Source organism: Rhinatrema bivittatum, chromosome 11 (assembly GCF_901001135.1).
Source record: "Rhinatrema bivittatum chromosome 11, aRhiBiv1.1, whole genome shotgun sequence".
NCBI classification, from domain to species: domain Eukaryota; kingdom Metazoa; phylum Chordata; class Amphibia; order Gymnophiona; family Rhinatrematidae; genus Rhinatrema; species Rhinatrema bivittatum.
Genome location: NC_042625.1, coordinates 653496 through 668865, shown reverse-complemented (window position 1 = coordinate 668865; position 15370 = coordinate 653496). Strand labels below are relative to the sequence as shown.

Below are 15370 nucleotides of genomic sequence, written 5' to 3'. Positions count from 1 at the left end.
CTTGTTCTCGCTTCAGGGGCAATCGCCATTATGTCAGCAGAGCCCGTGGTTCTTTTCCCAGGGGAGAGGAGTATCCAGGTCCCAGTCTTGGTCCCATTCCTTTCGTGGACGCCGTGGTTTCCGAGACGGCCATCAGCAGTCCACTTCTAAGTCTACCCCACAGTGAAATGCGGCCGGTCCATTCCTCCGCACGAAACTTAGGTGGGCGTCTTTCCATGTTTCTCTAGAAGTGGGCCAAGATCACTTCCGACCTCTGGGTTCTCGACGTGATAGAGCACGGCTACGCATTAGATTTTGCCAGACACCTGTCTGATCTCTACATCATTTCCCCTTGCGGCTGTTTCAAGCGGCCTGCGGTTTGCCACACCTTGCTCAATCTTCAGGAATTGGGGGCAATCGTTCCAGTTCACGAAAGGGGCACCGGCCAATATTCAATTTACTTCGTTGTTCCCAAAAAGGACGATTCGTTCCGTCCCATTCTGGATCTCAAAAGGGTAAATCAGGCCCTCAGGGTTCCCCGTTTCAAGATGGAAACCCTGCGGACGGTGATAGCGGCGGTTCGTCCCGGGGAATTCCTCGCTTCTCTGGACCTGAAGGAGGCTTACTTCCACATTCCCATTCGTCAAGATCATCAGAAATTCCTTTGTTTTCAGATTCTAGGTCAGCACTTCCAGTTTCGGGCTCTCCAGTTCGGTCTCGCCACTGCTCCCCGCATCTTTACCAAGATCATGGTGGTCGTCGCAGCAGCTCTTCGCCGGGAAGGAATTCTGGTCCATCCTTACCTGGACGACTGGTTGATAAGGGCCAAGTACGCCGCTCTCTGCTCCCTTGCAGTAGACAGGGTTTTAGCCCTTCTCACGTCTCTCGGCTGGATAGTCAATTTCTCCAAAAGCACTCTTCGACCCTCTCAACAACTAGAATTCCTGGGCGCCCTTTTCAAGACTCGAGTCAGGAAAGTTTTTCTTTCGGACTCACGAACACTCAACTTGATCAATCAGTTGAAAATTTTCATCACTCTCCCGCTTCCCACGGCGTGGGATTACCTCCAGGTTCTAGGAATCATGGCTTCCACAATCGATCTCGTTCCTTGGGCGTTTGCTCATATGCGTCCTTTACAAACAGCTTTGGTGTCCCGTTGGAAGCCAATATCCGAGGACTATCAGGAGATTCTTCCTCTTTCCACATCTACCATCGCCAGCATACAATGGTGGTTTTCCCCAGCTCACCTTCTCAAGGGAATGCCTCTTTTGACTCCCTCTTGGGTCATAGTAACGACGGACGCCAGCCTCTCCGGCTGGGGGGCTGTCTGTCAGTCTCAAACCACTCAAGGGTTATGGTCCCCTTCTCAATCCTGATGGCACATCAATCGCTTAGAAGCCCGAGCTGTTCGTCTGGCCCTCAAGTTTTTTTCTTCCTCTGATTTGTCACAAAGCTGTCCCAGTACTATCAGACAATTCCACCACTGTAGCTTACATAAACTGACAGGGTGGAACTCAGAGCCGTCTGATGGCGTTAGAGACCAGCAAGCTTTTTCTTTGGGCAGAGAGACACTTGGATCGTCTGGCGGCTTCCCACATAGTGGGGAGGGAGAATGTTCAAGCCGACTTTCTCAGTCGTCAGCATATCGATCCCGGCGAGTGGGAGTTATCGAACGTCGCGATGGATCTAATTGTGCGCAGGTGGGGTCCCCCTCACCTAGACCTCATGGCTACGCTAGCCAACGCAAAGGCTAGCGTAGCCATGAGGGAGCATTGTTCAGAAGGGGTGGACGCGCTAGTTCTTCCCTGGCCCTCCGATGTTCTTCTCTATGTGTTCCCTCCGTGGCTGTTAGTGGGAAAAGTCCTTCGGAGAATAGAGCTCCATTGCGGTCCGGTCATTCTCGTGGCTCCAGAGTGGCCTCGGAGACCATGGTTCGCGGACCTGGTGAATCTCTCGGACGGTCCTCTCCGTCTCGGTCATCTACCCCATCTTCAGCGCCAAGGTCCCATATTTTCCGATCAGGCGGATCACTTCTGTCTAGCGGCATGGCTTTTGAAAGGTGTCGTTTGAGACACAGAGGATATAAAGATGAGGTTATTGCCACCCTTCTCAGGGCTCGTAAGCAATCAACTTCCATTACTTATGTTAGGGTTTGGAAGGTTTTTGAGGATGTATGTGAAGAGTTGGGCGTTTCGGCTCGTTCGCCATCTGTGGCGGTATTACTTTCTTTTCTTCAGCGTGGCCTTTCTAAAGGTCTCTTGGTGAGCTCTCTGCGTGTTCAAGTTTCTGCTCTTGGTTCACTTTTAGGCACCATCGAGGGTCGTCCGGTCGCCTCTCATCCTGATGTTGTTCGTTTTCTAAGAGGTGCTAAACATCTGAACCCGCCTATTCGGTCTATTTGTCCTTCGTGGAATTTAAACGTGGTGCTTCGTGCTCTTTGTTCGGCTCCGTTCGAACCTCTTCGTCGTGCCACTCTTAAGGACTTGACTCTTAAGACTGTTTGTTTTTCTGGTTGTTATCTCTTCTGCCAGGAGAATTTCTGAGCTCCAAGCTCTATCCTGTAGGGATCCCTTTCTCCGTTTTTCGGATTCCGGTGTCTCTCTAAAGACCGTTCCTTCCTTTTTACCTAAGGTTGTTTCATCTTTTTATATTAATCAGTCTGTTGAACATCCCGCTTTTTCACCGGAGGAGATCCCTGCCTCCGGTGGTAACTATCTCCGTCGTCTCGATCTCAAAAGGATCTTGTTGCACTATCTTGAAGTTACCAATGACTTTCATCTCTCTGATCATTTGTTTGTCCTATGGAGTGGACCCAACAAAGGTCCTATGGAGTGGACCCAACAAAGGTAAGCAAGCACCAACGACATAGGAAAATGTGGGAAGGAGGTTCTGGAAGCCAAATTTAGGCTCTTAGGTAGAAAGCTTAAATCCAGAACCTCCAGGGTAGCATTCTCTGAAATGCTCCCTGTTCCACGCGCAGGTCACCAGAGGCAGGCAGAGCTCCGGAGCCTCAATGCGTGGATGAGACGATGGTGCAAGGAAGAGGGATTCAGTTTTGTTAGGAACTGGGGAACCTTTTGGGGAAGGGGGAGTCTCTTCCAAAGGGATGGGCTGCACCTTAACCAGGGTGGAACCAGACTGCTGGCGCTAACCTTTAAAAAGGAGAGAGAGCAGCTTTTAAACTAGAACAAAGGGGAAAGCCGACAGTCGCTCAGCAGCGCATAGTTCGGAGAGAGGTATCTTTAAAGGCTACTAATGATGCAATAGAAGTAGGGCATCCCGACAGTGAGGTTCCAATAATTAGAAAAGTAGTCCAAGTGCCTGTAACTAAAAACTCACCTGAGCTAAAAAATTCTAACTTATCCCTATCAATTAAAAAGCAGAATAAAAATACAAACAAAAAACAAACTTTGAAATGTTTGTATGCTAATGCCAGAAGTCTAAGAAGTAAGATGGGAGAATTAGAATGTATAGCAGTAAATGATGACATAGACTTAATTGGCATCTGAGACATGGTGGAAAGAGGATAACCAATGGGACAGTGCTATACCGGGGTACAAATTATATCGCAATGACAGAGAGGAGCACTCGGGAGGAGGTGTGGCACTTTATGTCCGGGATGGCATAGAGTCAAATGGGATAAACATCCTGCATGAGACTAAATACAAAATTGAATCTTTATGGGTAGAAATCCCTTGTGTGTCGGGGAAGACTATAGTGATAGGGGAATACTACCGTCCACCTGGTCAAGATGGTGAGACGGACAGTGAAATGCTAAGAGAAATTAGGGAAGCTAACCAAATTGGTAGTGCAGTAATAATGGGAGACTTCAATTACCCCAATATTGACTGGGTAAATGTATCATCGGGACACGCTAGAGAGATAACGTTCCTGGATGGAATAAATAATAGCTTTATGGAGCAATTGGTTCAGGAACCGACGAGAGAGGGAGCATTTTTAGATCTAATTATCAGTGGAGCACAGGACTTGGTGAGAGAGGTAACGGTGGTGGGGCCGCTTGGCAATAGTGATCATAATATGATCAAATTTGATTTAATGACAGGAAAAGGAACAGTGTGCAAATCCAAGGCTCTCGTGCTAAACTTTCAAAAGGGAAACTTTGATAAAATGAGAACAATTGTTAGAAAAAACTGAAAGGAGCAGCTACAAAAGTAAAAAATGTCCAAGAGGCGTGGTCATTGTTAAAAAAATACCATTCTAGAAGCACAGTCCAGATGTATTCCACACATTAAGAAAGGTGGAAAGAAGGCAAAACGATTACCGGCATGGTTAAAAGGGGAGGTGAAAGAAGCTATTTTAGCCAAAAGATCTTCATTCAAAAATTGGAAGAAGGATCCAACAGAAGAAAATAGGATAAAGCATAAACATTGGCAAGTTAAATGTAAGACATTGATAAGACAGGCTAAGAGAGAATTTGAAAAGAAGTTGGCTGTAGAGGCAAAAACTCACAGTAAAAACTTTTTAAAATATATCCGAAGCAGAAAGCCTGTGAGGGAGACTTCCGTTAGATGAGCGAGGGGTTAAAGGGGCACTTAGAGAAGATAAGGCCATCGCGGAAAGATTAAATGATTTCTTTGCTTCGGTGTTTACTGAAGAGGATGTTGGGGAGGTACCCGTAATAGAGAAGGTTTTCATGGGCAATGATTCAGATGGACTGAATCAAATCACGGTGAACCTAGAAGATGTGGTAGGCCTGATTGACAGAAGAGTAGTAAATCACCTGGACCGGATGGTATACACCCCAGAGTTCTGAAGGAACTAAAAAATGAAATTTCAGACCTATTAGTAAAAATTTGTAACTTATCATTAAAATCATCCTTTGTACCTGAAGACTGGAGGATAGCAAATGTAGCCCCAATATTTAAAAAGGGCTCCAGGGGCGATCCGGGAAACTACAGACCGGTTAGCCTGACTTCAGTGCCAGGAAAAATAGTGGAAAGTTTTCTAAACATCAAAATCACAGAACATATAGAAAGACATGGTTTAATGGAACAAAGTCAGCATGGCTTTACCCAGGGCAAGTCTTGCCTCACAAATCTGCTTCACTTTTTTGAAGGAGTTAATAAACATGTGGATAAAGGTGAACCGGTAGATATAGTATACTTGGATTTTCAGAAGGCGTTTGACAAAGTTCCTCATGAGAGGCTTCTAGGAAAAGTAAAAAGTCATGGGATAGGTGGCGATGTCCTTTCGTGGATTGCAAACTGGTTAAAAGACAGGAAACAGAGTAGGATTAAATGGGCAATTTTCTCAGTGGAAGGGAGTGGACAGTGGAGTGCCTCAGGGATCTGTATTGGGACCCTTACTTTTCAATATATTTATAAATGATCTGGAAAGAAATACGACGAGTGAGAGAATCAAATTTGAAGATGTCACAAAATTGTTCAGAGTAGTTAAATCACAAGCAGATTGTGATAAATTGCAGGAAGACCTTGTGAGACTGGAAAATTGGGCATCCAAATGGCAGATGAAATTTAATGTGGATAAGTGCAAGGTGATGCATATAGGGAAAAATAACCCATGCTATAATTACACAATGTTGGGTTCCATATTAGGTGCTATAACCCAAGAAAGAGATCTAGGTGTCATAGTGGATAACACATTGAAATCGTCGGTACAGTGTGCTGCGGCAGTCAAAAAAGCAAACAGAATGTTGGGAATTATTAGAAAGGGAATGGTGAATAAAACGGAAAATGTCATAATGCCTCTGTATCGCTCCATGGTGAGATCGCACCTTGAATACTGTGTACAATTCTGGTCGCCGCATCTCAAAAAAGATATAATTGCGATGGAGAAGGTACAGAGAAGGGCTACCAAAATAAGGGGAATGGAACAGCTCCCCTATGAGGAAAGACTAAAGAGGTTAGGACTTTTCAGCTTGGAGAAGAGACGACTGAGGGGGGATATGATAGAGGTGTTTAAAATCATGAGAGGTCTAGAATGGGTAGATGTGAATCGGTTATTTACTCTTTCGGATAGTAGAAAGACTAGGGGGCACTCCATGAAGTTAGCATGGGGCACATTTAAAACTAATCGGAGAAAGTTCTTTTTTACTCAACGCACAATTAAACTCTGGAATTTGTTGCCAGAGGATGTGGTTAGTGCAGTTAGTATAGCTGTGTTTAAAAAAGGATTGGATAAGTTCTTGGAGGAGAAGTCCATTACCTGCTATTAAGTTCACTTAGAGAATAGCCACTGCCATTAGCAATGGTAACATGGAATAGACTTAGTTTTTGGGTAATTGCCAGGTTCTTATGGCCTGGATTGGCCACTGTTGGAAACAGGATGCTGGGCTTGATGGACTCTTGGTCTGACCCAGTATGGCATTTTCTTATGTTCTTACTATTGCTCGCTGGCTGAAGGAGGCGATTTCCTCAGCCTACATTTGCAAGGGCAGGCCAGTTCCTGAAGGTCTGAAAGCCCATTCTTTGCGTTCTCAGCCGACTTCTTGGGCGGAGTCTCAATCTGTGTTGTCTCAGGAGATTTGTAGGGCGGCAACTTGGAAATCTCTTCATACCTTTGCTCGTCCTTACCGACTCGACGTTCAGGCTCCAGTTTTTGGTTCCTTTGGTCGTCAGGTTCTTCGAGCGGGATTGTCTGGATCCCACCCTTTGTAGGGAAGCTTTGGGACATCTCATGGTCTGGACTGATCCGGGTACGTACAGGGAAAGGAAAATTAGTTCTTACATGATGATTTTCGTTCCTGTAGTACCACGGATCAGTCCAGACACCCGCCCGTTCTTCTCTTATCCGCTCGTTTTTTCCTTCTTATAGGAATTTTTGTCTTTTTCTTGATCTCCTGCATCATATGTTTTTTGAAGTTCACTGTTAAGGCACCGGAAGCATCTTTTGATGATCGGGGGTAGTTGTACAAGAGCGCTTAGTTACACAGTTCTTTTGTCCCAATTGTTGGGTTATTTGGATATTTTTATTATATTTATTACTTATTCTGGTTCTTGCTTGATCTTATACCTTTCTGCTTTGACAATAGTTATACTGAGGGTTCCGGGGTATTTTCTGTCCTTATATGGGCAGCCTCAGAATTCTGAACTGTCTCCACCTGCTGGAACGGGGGCTTAACCCATGGTCTGGACTGATCCATGGTATTACAGGAACGAAAATTATCAGGTAAGAACTAATTTTCCTCTGAGGGAGGAGCTGGTCGCAGAGCTGGTGCAAGAGTATTTGGTGCTATTGGCGAACCTTTGGTCATGCACTTGCTTCCTCCAGCTTAACTATTGGTGGCAGCTCCAGCACAGTGCTGCCTTTTTTGCCATTGGCTCTACAACAGCACCTCTTTGGGCCTTATGTTGGCAGGATTTTGCAACCCCCAAATTTTGACGCTTTCTGCAACCACCTGGTTTTCCTAATGGAAGCATCGGCCCTGGCAGGTTGCATTTAGAGACCACGCCTGAAAGTGAATATTTCTAAACAGAGCTTGGAAAAGAGTGTGCCTTTTATACAGGGATGGCCTATGAAAAAGTAGCCCGCCTCCAATACCAGTCCATTGGAGGCAGGCTACTTTTCCATGGGCCACCTGTAGAATTAGAGGTGGTCGCGCGCTCTCTCTCGCGCGCACGTTCTCCAAGCAGGGGGATATTTATTGAGCCATGTGGAGTGATGCCTTTTCCTTTTGTGTGTGTACTTGTGTCCATATATGCCCGTGTCTTATCAGTCTGTCTTTCCTTACAGACCTGAGATCCTGAAGCATGAGATGAAAGTTTTCTTTGTGAAATACAATGACCCAATCTATGTGAAGCTGGAGAAACTGGATATCATGATTCGCCTAGCTTCGCAGGCCAACATTGCTCAGGTTAGTCACTTCCACTAGCTTTGCATTCCACAGTACCTCCCCATCAACACTCACTGCCCTTGCACACGTATATGGAAAGAATTGCCGTGATTCTCCTGCTGTCCCAGATCAATATCACTCAGGTTCCCTATACGTACCAGGATCAATCCAGACCGTGGGTTGTTTTTCACCCCCCCTTCCAGCAGGGAGTCAGAGCAAAAACTGAGAGGGCGGTCCCTCATAACTGGTGCACCCTCTGTAAACCTTCAGTATTTCTCTGACTCCAGCAGATGGCAGTTGCACCTTCGGTTCCCCAGTTCATTTAGAGGATAGTTTACAGAATTTCCCTGTACGTACCCGGATCAGTCCAGACACCTGGGTTTTGCCTCCGCACCAGCAGATGGAGACAGAGAAAGATTTGACTGGCTCAGCCACATATAGCAGGGTGCCACCCGCAGCAGGGTGCCACCCGCAGCCTCTCAGTCTTACTCCGTCTCCAGCAGATGGCACAGGTGCAAAAGCCACAGCCTCTGGGATCCCCAGGGAAGAAAGTTTTATTGTTTGGTGGTTGTTAGAAATCTGAGTATAAAAAAAAAAAAGAATTCAATAGAGAAAGAAGAAGACAGTCCCTTGTCGTAGGAGTCTCCCGGGGGGTGGGGGGTAGAAAGTTCTGAGGGGACCATTCCCCCTGGTCGAGGCCGCTGCTAAGAGTCGAGGACCCGGCCTCTCTGGTTAGCAGCATCGGGGGTGACACTGGGGAGCCCGGTTCACTCACCCCTACTGTATTGTATTAGATACTATTTAGTTTTTGTGTTGGTTTGTTAAGGTTTAATAATTACATCAATATTTTAATTGCATGTTATACATTATTGGATGGTCCACAGTCTGTCCAGCCTGTTTTCCGTCAAAACTGTTATATCGATTTTAGTATATGTAATACCTATTAATAATGTCAATGTAAAGCCTGTTGCTAAGTTATTGTTAAATGTAAACCGCGGTGATGTATTTCTTTACGTACTGCGGTATATAAAAACCCTTAAATAAATAAATAAATACTGGAACAGGAGTCCAGTACCAGGGACAGGGATGGCAAGTAAAAAAAAAAAAAGTTTATTTTGGGCTCTGCGCGCCGGCTCTCTGCTACTTGGCTCGACCTGTTTTCGCTGTGTTTTTCATTTTAATTTGCAGGGGTTAGCTGGCGGAGGGTGCTGATGCCGAGGGGGTCGGTGTATCGCGCGACGGAATTTGCACAAATTGTGTGCCAGGCGGTGAAGGACCGTCTGAGTTCGGTCGGGGGGACCGGGCTCGGGCGCCGCGTTAGTCAGAATGCCGCAGGGCGGTCATTTTAGATCCGTTTAGGGAGTCCACGCGGGCTTTCTCCACAGCAGCGGCCGTCTCGGGGGCGCTGCCTCTTCTTTACCAGAGGATAGCCTAGAGGAGGCATCCTTTTCGTCGGACTCATCTTTTTCATTGGACTTTGTGCTTTTGCTGCAAAAAGTCCTGAAGCACAAAGTCCTGAGAAAAAAGGCAGGAAAAAAGTTGACTCCTGGGGGACTAGGGCTGCGGCCGAAGTCCCGGAAGAGGCGGACTAGGGATAGGTCCCGGAAAAGATAAGCGACCATTAATGTCAGTCCCTCAGGACACGGAGTCCACGTCTCAGGATGAGACAAATCCGCTCACAAGACCCCTGGGGGGGGCCGACGAGGCGGATGGAGAGGTGCCGGCTCAGCCTGGTACCAGTAAAGGAACCCCAGCGGTGGAAGGTGACGACCCGAAAGTGATTCTGCTCTTTAAAAAGGATGAACTGGCTCCGCTTATTCCGGCCATACTTCAGGAGAATTTTCTCCGATTAGTTTTAAATGTGCTACTTGCTAACTTCATGGAATGCCCCCTAGTCCTTCTATTATTCGAAAGTGTAAATAACTGAGTCACATCTACTCGTTCAAGACCTCTCATGATCTTAAAGACCTCTATCATATCCCCCCTCAGCCGTCTCTTCTCCAAGCTGAACAGCCCTAATCTCTTCAGCCTTTCCTCATGGGGAGCTGTTCCATCCCACCTTGGCTTCCTGCCGTTCAAGGGGAAATTGTTGTTTGGCAAACAGTTGGATGATCTGATGCAATCTCTCGGAGAAAACAAGGCTTTTAAGTTGCCGGAGTACAGGCATAGGAGCTTTTTTTTCCCAATAGGACCCGGTTCCGGGGGAACAGGAAGTCTCGTCCAGCAAGGTCTTCGGGATCGTCCAACCGTCCAAGCTCGTCGTGGCAGCCGTCGTGGTCTCATTTCTTTCGTGGCAGATGATTTGGGAAGCAAAGCGGGCCTCCATCGGGAGCAGGGGCTAAGACTTCCCAATGAAAATAGTTTGGTCCGTTCCTCAGGGCAGGTGTCGCTCCCGGTACCAAATGTGGGGGCCAGGCTGTCGCTCTTTGTCGAGGAATGGACCAAGATAACTTCGGACCAGTGGGTCCTCACCGTGATAAGTCAAGGTTACGCTTTAGATTTTGTACAGATTCCTACAGACAAGTTTCTCGTCTCACCTTGCGAGTATCCAGAAAAGTGAAGAGCGGTGCAGGACACTCTGCAACGCCTAGAGGGCTTGGGAGCAATCACCCCCGTGCCTCCCAGGCAGCAATGCAAGGGTCGATACTCCATTTACTTCATAGTACCCAAGAAGGAGGGAACATTCAGACCAATATTGGACTTGAAGAGGGTCAACAGGTGTCTACGGATTCCACGATTCAAAATGGAGACGATTCGGTCGGTTGTCGCCTCAGTTCGACCAGGCGAATTCCTGGCCTCTCTGGATCTCACGGAAGCGTATCTTCACATAGGAATTCAGCCATTTTATCAGAGGTTTCTCAGGTTCTGCATCCTGGGCAGGCATTATCAATTCAGAGCTCTCCCTTTTGGACTCGCCACCGCCCCTTGCACGTTCACCAAGGTAATGGTGGTGGTGGTGGCTCAACTCCGGAGAGAAGGGTTCCTGGTGCATCCCTATTTGGATGATTGGTTGATTCGGGCGAAGTCCGAGCTGCTGTGTCAGAAGGCGGTCACCAGGGTCCTACAGCTCTTGCGTTCTCTCAGATGGGTGGTCAATCTTGCCAAAAGTCGGTTGACCCCTGCTCAGTCCTTGGAGTTTCTGGGAGCGCTGTTCGACACAAGGCAGGGAAAAGTGTTTCTCACACAGGAGAGAGTGGTCAAGCTACAGGGGCAAGTATGACGCTTGTTGTCCCTACAGATGCCTCGAGTGAGGGATTATTTTATTTATTTATTTATTTAGATTTTTTTTATATACCGGCATTCGAGACAGCAGTCACATCATGCTGGTTCACATAAAACAGGGGTGCAAAGTAAACATAACAATAACAATGGTGCTGAAAAGGCAGTTACATATAACAAGGTGATAAGAACTTGGCTTAGAGGAAGAGAAAGGACAGGTTATTAATTTACACAAGTAAACGATAGGAGATAAGGTCGACCATAGTGTAGATGGAGATTAGGGGTGGCTTGGAAGTATTAGATCAATTGACGTCTGGGAAGGCTTGTATGAATATCCAGGTCTTTTATCTTTTATTATCTTTTATTATCTGCAGGTCTTGGGCTCCATGGCGTCCATGCTAGCTTTTGTGCCCTGGGCTTTCGCTCATCTACGTCCTTTGCAATCAGCATTGCTGTCCCGCTGGAAGCCGGTGTCAGAACAATTCCATCTGCCGTTTCTACTTACGGACCAGGCGAGAGCCAGTCTTCACTGGTGGCTGGTGTCGGATCATTTGACATCTGGAGTGTCCCTGGTGATGCTCGAATGGATGTGGTCACCACGGATGCCAGTCTCTTCGGCTGGGGAGTGGTTTGTCTTGGACGTTAGGTGCAGGGACAGTGGTCAAGGGCACAATCTGTGATCCATCAATCGCTTGGAGACCAGGGCGGTGGCTCTGGCGCTGCAATCTTTCCTTCCGCTGATTCGGGGGAAGGTGGTCAGAGTATTGTCGGACAATGCAACTACCATGGCGTACATCAATTGCCAGGGCGGGACAAGAAGTCAGCTAGTGGCGACGGAGGCGCGATGCTTGATGTGCTGGGCAGAGCGGAATCTCAGCAACATAGCGGCGTCTCACATCGCCGGGGTAGACAATGTTCAGGCGGACTTCCTCAGTCGACATCATCTAGATCCCGGGGAATGGGAGCTAGCAGAGGAAGCTTTTCAACTCATCTGTGAAAGGTGGGGCACGCCTCAAATGGACTTGATGGCCACGTTTCAAAACGCAAAAGCTCCGCGATTTTACAGCCAACGGAGAGAGGGGCCGAGGGGGTTGATGTGCTAGTGCTTCCATGGCCCACAAACGTGTTACTGTACGTGTTCCCTCCCTGGCCCCTGATCGGCAAGGTGCTTCGACGCATAGAACTACATCCGACGGAAGTGGTCCTGGTGGCACCGGAATGGCTGCGGCATCCATGGTTCGCGGATCTCCTGTACTTGGCGGTCGAGCTGCCCCTTCACTTTCGGGAGTCCCACAGCTCTTCTTCAGCAAGGCCCCGTTTGTTTGGAGGCAGCGGATCACTTTTGTCTCACGGCAAGGCTTTTGAGAGGCAACGCTTGAAGAATAAAGAGTATTCTGATGCGGTTGTAGCCACGCTGTTAAGGTCTAGGAAACAGTTTACATCATTGGCCTACGTTCGGGTCTGGTCCGTGTTTGAGGATTGGTGTAGAGATCACAGTGTGGATCCTATGAGAGCTTCAGTGCCTGATGTCCTAGCTTTTCTTCAGGCTGGTCTCTCTAAAGGGCTTTCTTGTAGTACCCTTCGAGTCCAAGTTGCGGTGCTCGGTTGTCTTAGAGGTAAGTACATGGGGTGTCTTTGGCGCTACATCCGGATGTCGCTCGTTTTCTTTGGGGGGCTAAGCATCTACGTCCTCCGGTACTACACCCTTGTCCGTCCTGGAACCTCAATTGGGTGCTTTCGGCCTTATGTTCGTCTCCTTTTGAGCCTATCAAGGGGCGACGCTAAAGGATCTTACGCTAAAAGTGGTGTTCCTCATCGCAATTACTTCGGCTAGGCGAGTATTGGAATTGCAAGCTCTGTCATGTAGGGAGCCGTTCTTGCGGATCTTGGATTCAGGAGTCTCTTTGCGGACAGTTCCTTCCTTTCTGCCTAAGGTGGTGTTGGCTTTTCACTTGAATCAGTCGATTGAGCTTCCCTCCTTTCCGGAAGGGGAGCTGGCAGATCCTAGGGCGAGAGATTTACGGAAACTGGATGTTCGCAGGGCTTTACTTCGGTATCTTGAGGTTACGAATTCCTTCCGCGTTTCTGACCATCTATTTGTCTTGTGTACTGGTCACAAGAGGGGAGGTGCGGCTTCCAAAACCACGATCGCTCGCTGGCTCAAGGAGGCCATTGGTTCTGCATACTTGCTGCGGGGGCAGCCTGTCCCCGTGGGCCTTCGGGCTCATTCTACGCGGTCTCAGGCCGCTTCTTGGACGGAATCTTCACAAGTGTCGCCTCAATAAATTTGTAGGGTGGCTACTTGGAAGTCGTTGCATACTTTTGCAAGACATTACCGCTTGGATGTTCAAGCCACAGCTTCGGGTGGTTTTGGTGAGGGAGTTCTTCGAGCGGGACTCTCTGGGCCCCACCCTAGGTAAGTTGGCTCTGATACATCCCAGGTGTTTGGACTGCTCCGGGTACGTACAGGGAAAGGAAAATTTAGTTTCTTACCTGATAATTTTCGTTCCTGTAGTACCACGGATCAGTCCAGGGACCCGCCCGTGTTTGTGTGTGGGTGTGTTCTCGGAAGTAACTGAGAGTCCGCTCGTGGATTCATTCTTTCCTTGCTGTTTGTTGATTTATCGTTTACTCCTTTGGTTCTGGGAGTTTGTTCCAGTTGGGGGTTTGAACTTGGCCTTGTTTGGGTTCAACATAGGTAGTCTGGTTGTTTGTTCCATTCTGCTTTGACATTACGTAAGACTGAGAGGCTGTGGGTGGCACCCTGCTATATGTGGCTGAGCCAGTCAAATCTTGCTCTGTCTCCATCTGCTGGTGTGGAGGCAAAACCAGGTGTCTGGACTGATCCGTGGTACTACAGGAACGAAAATTATCAGGTAAGAAACTAATTTTCCTTTCTTTATTCTTTGTTTTCCTCTAATTCTTTCCTTGGATGGATCATAGTTATAAAGTTTAAAAAAAAAAAAAAAGGCTCAGTATTCAGCTTCTCTGGAGACTTGCAGGCAGAACTTTGTTTTCAGTGACAGATCTGTTTTGTACATTCCGTCTTATGTTCTGTTTTTGGGGTAAGTGTTTACTTATTTCTTACAGCCAGTATTTCAGCTGCCTTACGGGTGAATGTTGGTGGTCCAACCTCTCCCCGACGACCCCCTGCTGCCCTGAGATGCCGTTTCTTCCTCGAGGCAGCCTAACAGTTGCGCCATTCCTCTGACTGAAAAAAAAAACAACTTTAACAGGGGAGCGGGTCGTTTCTGACAGGTAGCAGCGCTGAATTTATTGTTCCTGTGAGGAGCTGGGTGCAGGGGAAGGGGTGGTCCAGTCCCTTCCCCGTGGAGACCCCTGAGAAGTCTCATACCTCAGGGGTCTCATCGGAGAAGTAAAATCCCTCTGTCACTTTATTTTATTTATTTATTTCGGTGCTTTTATATACCGAGGTTTAGCAGTTAGCCTTCACCCCGGTTTACAGTAGAACAACTTATTACATCGAAACCAGGACATGGAACAATGAAGTAGAGAATACATCGAACTGGTAACAGAGAAAACGTAGAACAAAACTTAAATGCTTGAACAGGGTTGCGTCGTGTTTAACTTAAACTTTGCATTGCATGAAAGCACAGGGAAATGGGTTCATAGAGAACAAAAGTACAAGGTACAAAGTACAAAACTGTAGTGTAGCTTATTGAGTTCATCTGGGAAGGGAAGTTCTAGTGGAGGGGTTATAACATTTAGCCCACGCCGTCTCTGAAAGTTTGGCTAAATAACCAGGTTTTCAGTTCTTTTTTGAAGGATTTGCAGTCTGATATCGATCTAAGGTATTGGGGTAGGGTGTTCCATAAGAATGGGCCAGCAATTGAGAGGGCTCTGTTTCTTGTACTCGTGAGTTTCGCTGTTGGGAGTGATGGTATGTCGAGAAATAGTTTGCTTGCTGATCTGGTGTGACGTTGAGGTCTTTGTTGGTGTATCATGTTGCTGAGTGTGGTGTTCTCTGTTTTGTATAAGGCGTTGTGCACTATAGTTAGGGTCTTGAATTCGATCTGTTGCTTGATTGGGAGCCAGTGAAGACTTTTTAGCACAGGGGTGATGTGTTCCGACTTTTTTTTGCCTGTTAGGATTCTGGCTGCGGCATTTTGTAGCAGCTGGAGTGGTTTTAGTGTAGATTTGGGAAGACCTAATAAAATCGAGTTGCAGTAGTCAGTGCTGTTGAAAATTAGTGATTGAAGGACTGTGTGGAATTCCTGATGGTGGAGAAGTGGCTTGAGATTTTTCAGGACGTGCAGTTTATAGAATCCTTCTTTGGTTTTGGTAGCGATGGTCTTTTTTAGGTTGAGATCTTTGTCGATCCAGATGCCGAGATTCTTT

At 47.3% G+C, this 15370-nt stretch overlaps 1 protein-coding gene across 4 annotated transcripts in view; it reads left to right on the top strand.

Annotated features, from left to right (window-relative positions):
- Positions 1 to 15370, top strand: part of AP1B1 (adaptor related protein complex 1 subunit beta 1) — a 392478-nt gene that overhangs the window by 117788 nt on the left and 259320 nt on the right. For all 4 annotated transcript variants that reach the window (XM_029571861.1, XM_029571859.1, XM_029571858.1 and 1 more), the window contains exon 8: positions 7693 to 7813. In XM_029571861.1, the coding sequence (XP_029427721.1) occupies positions 7693 to 7813 (121 nt within the window). The remainder of the gene's footprint in view (positions 1 to 7692; positions 7814 to 15370) is intronic.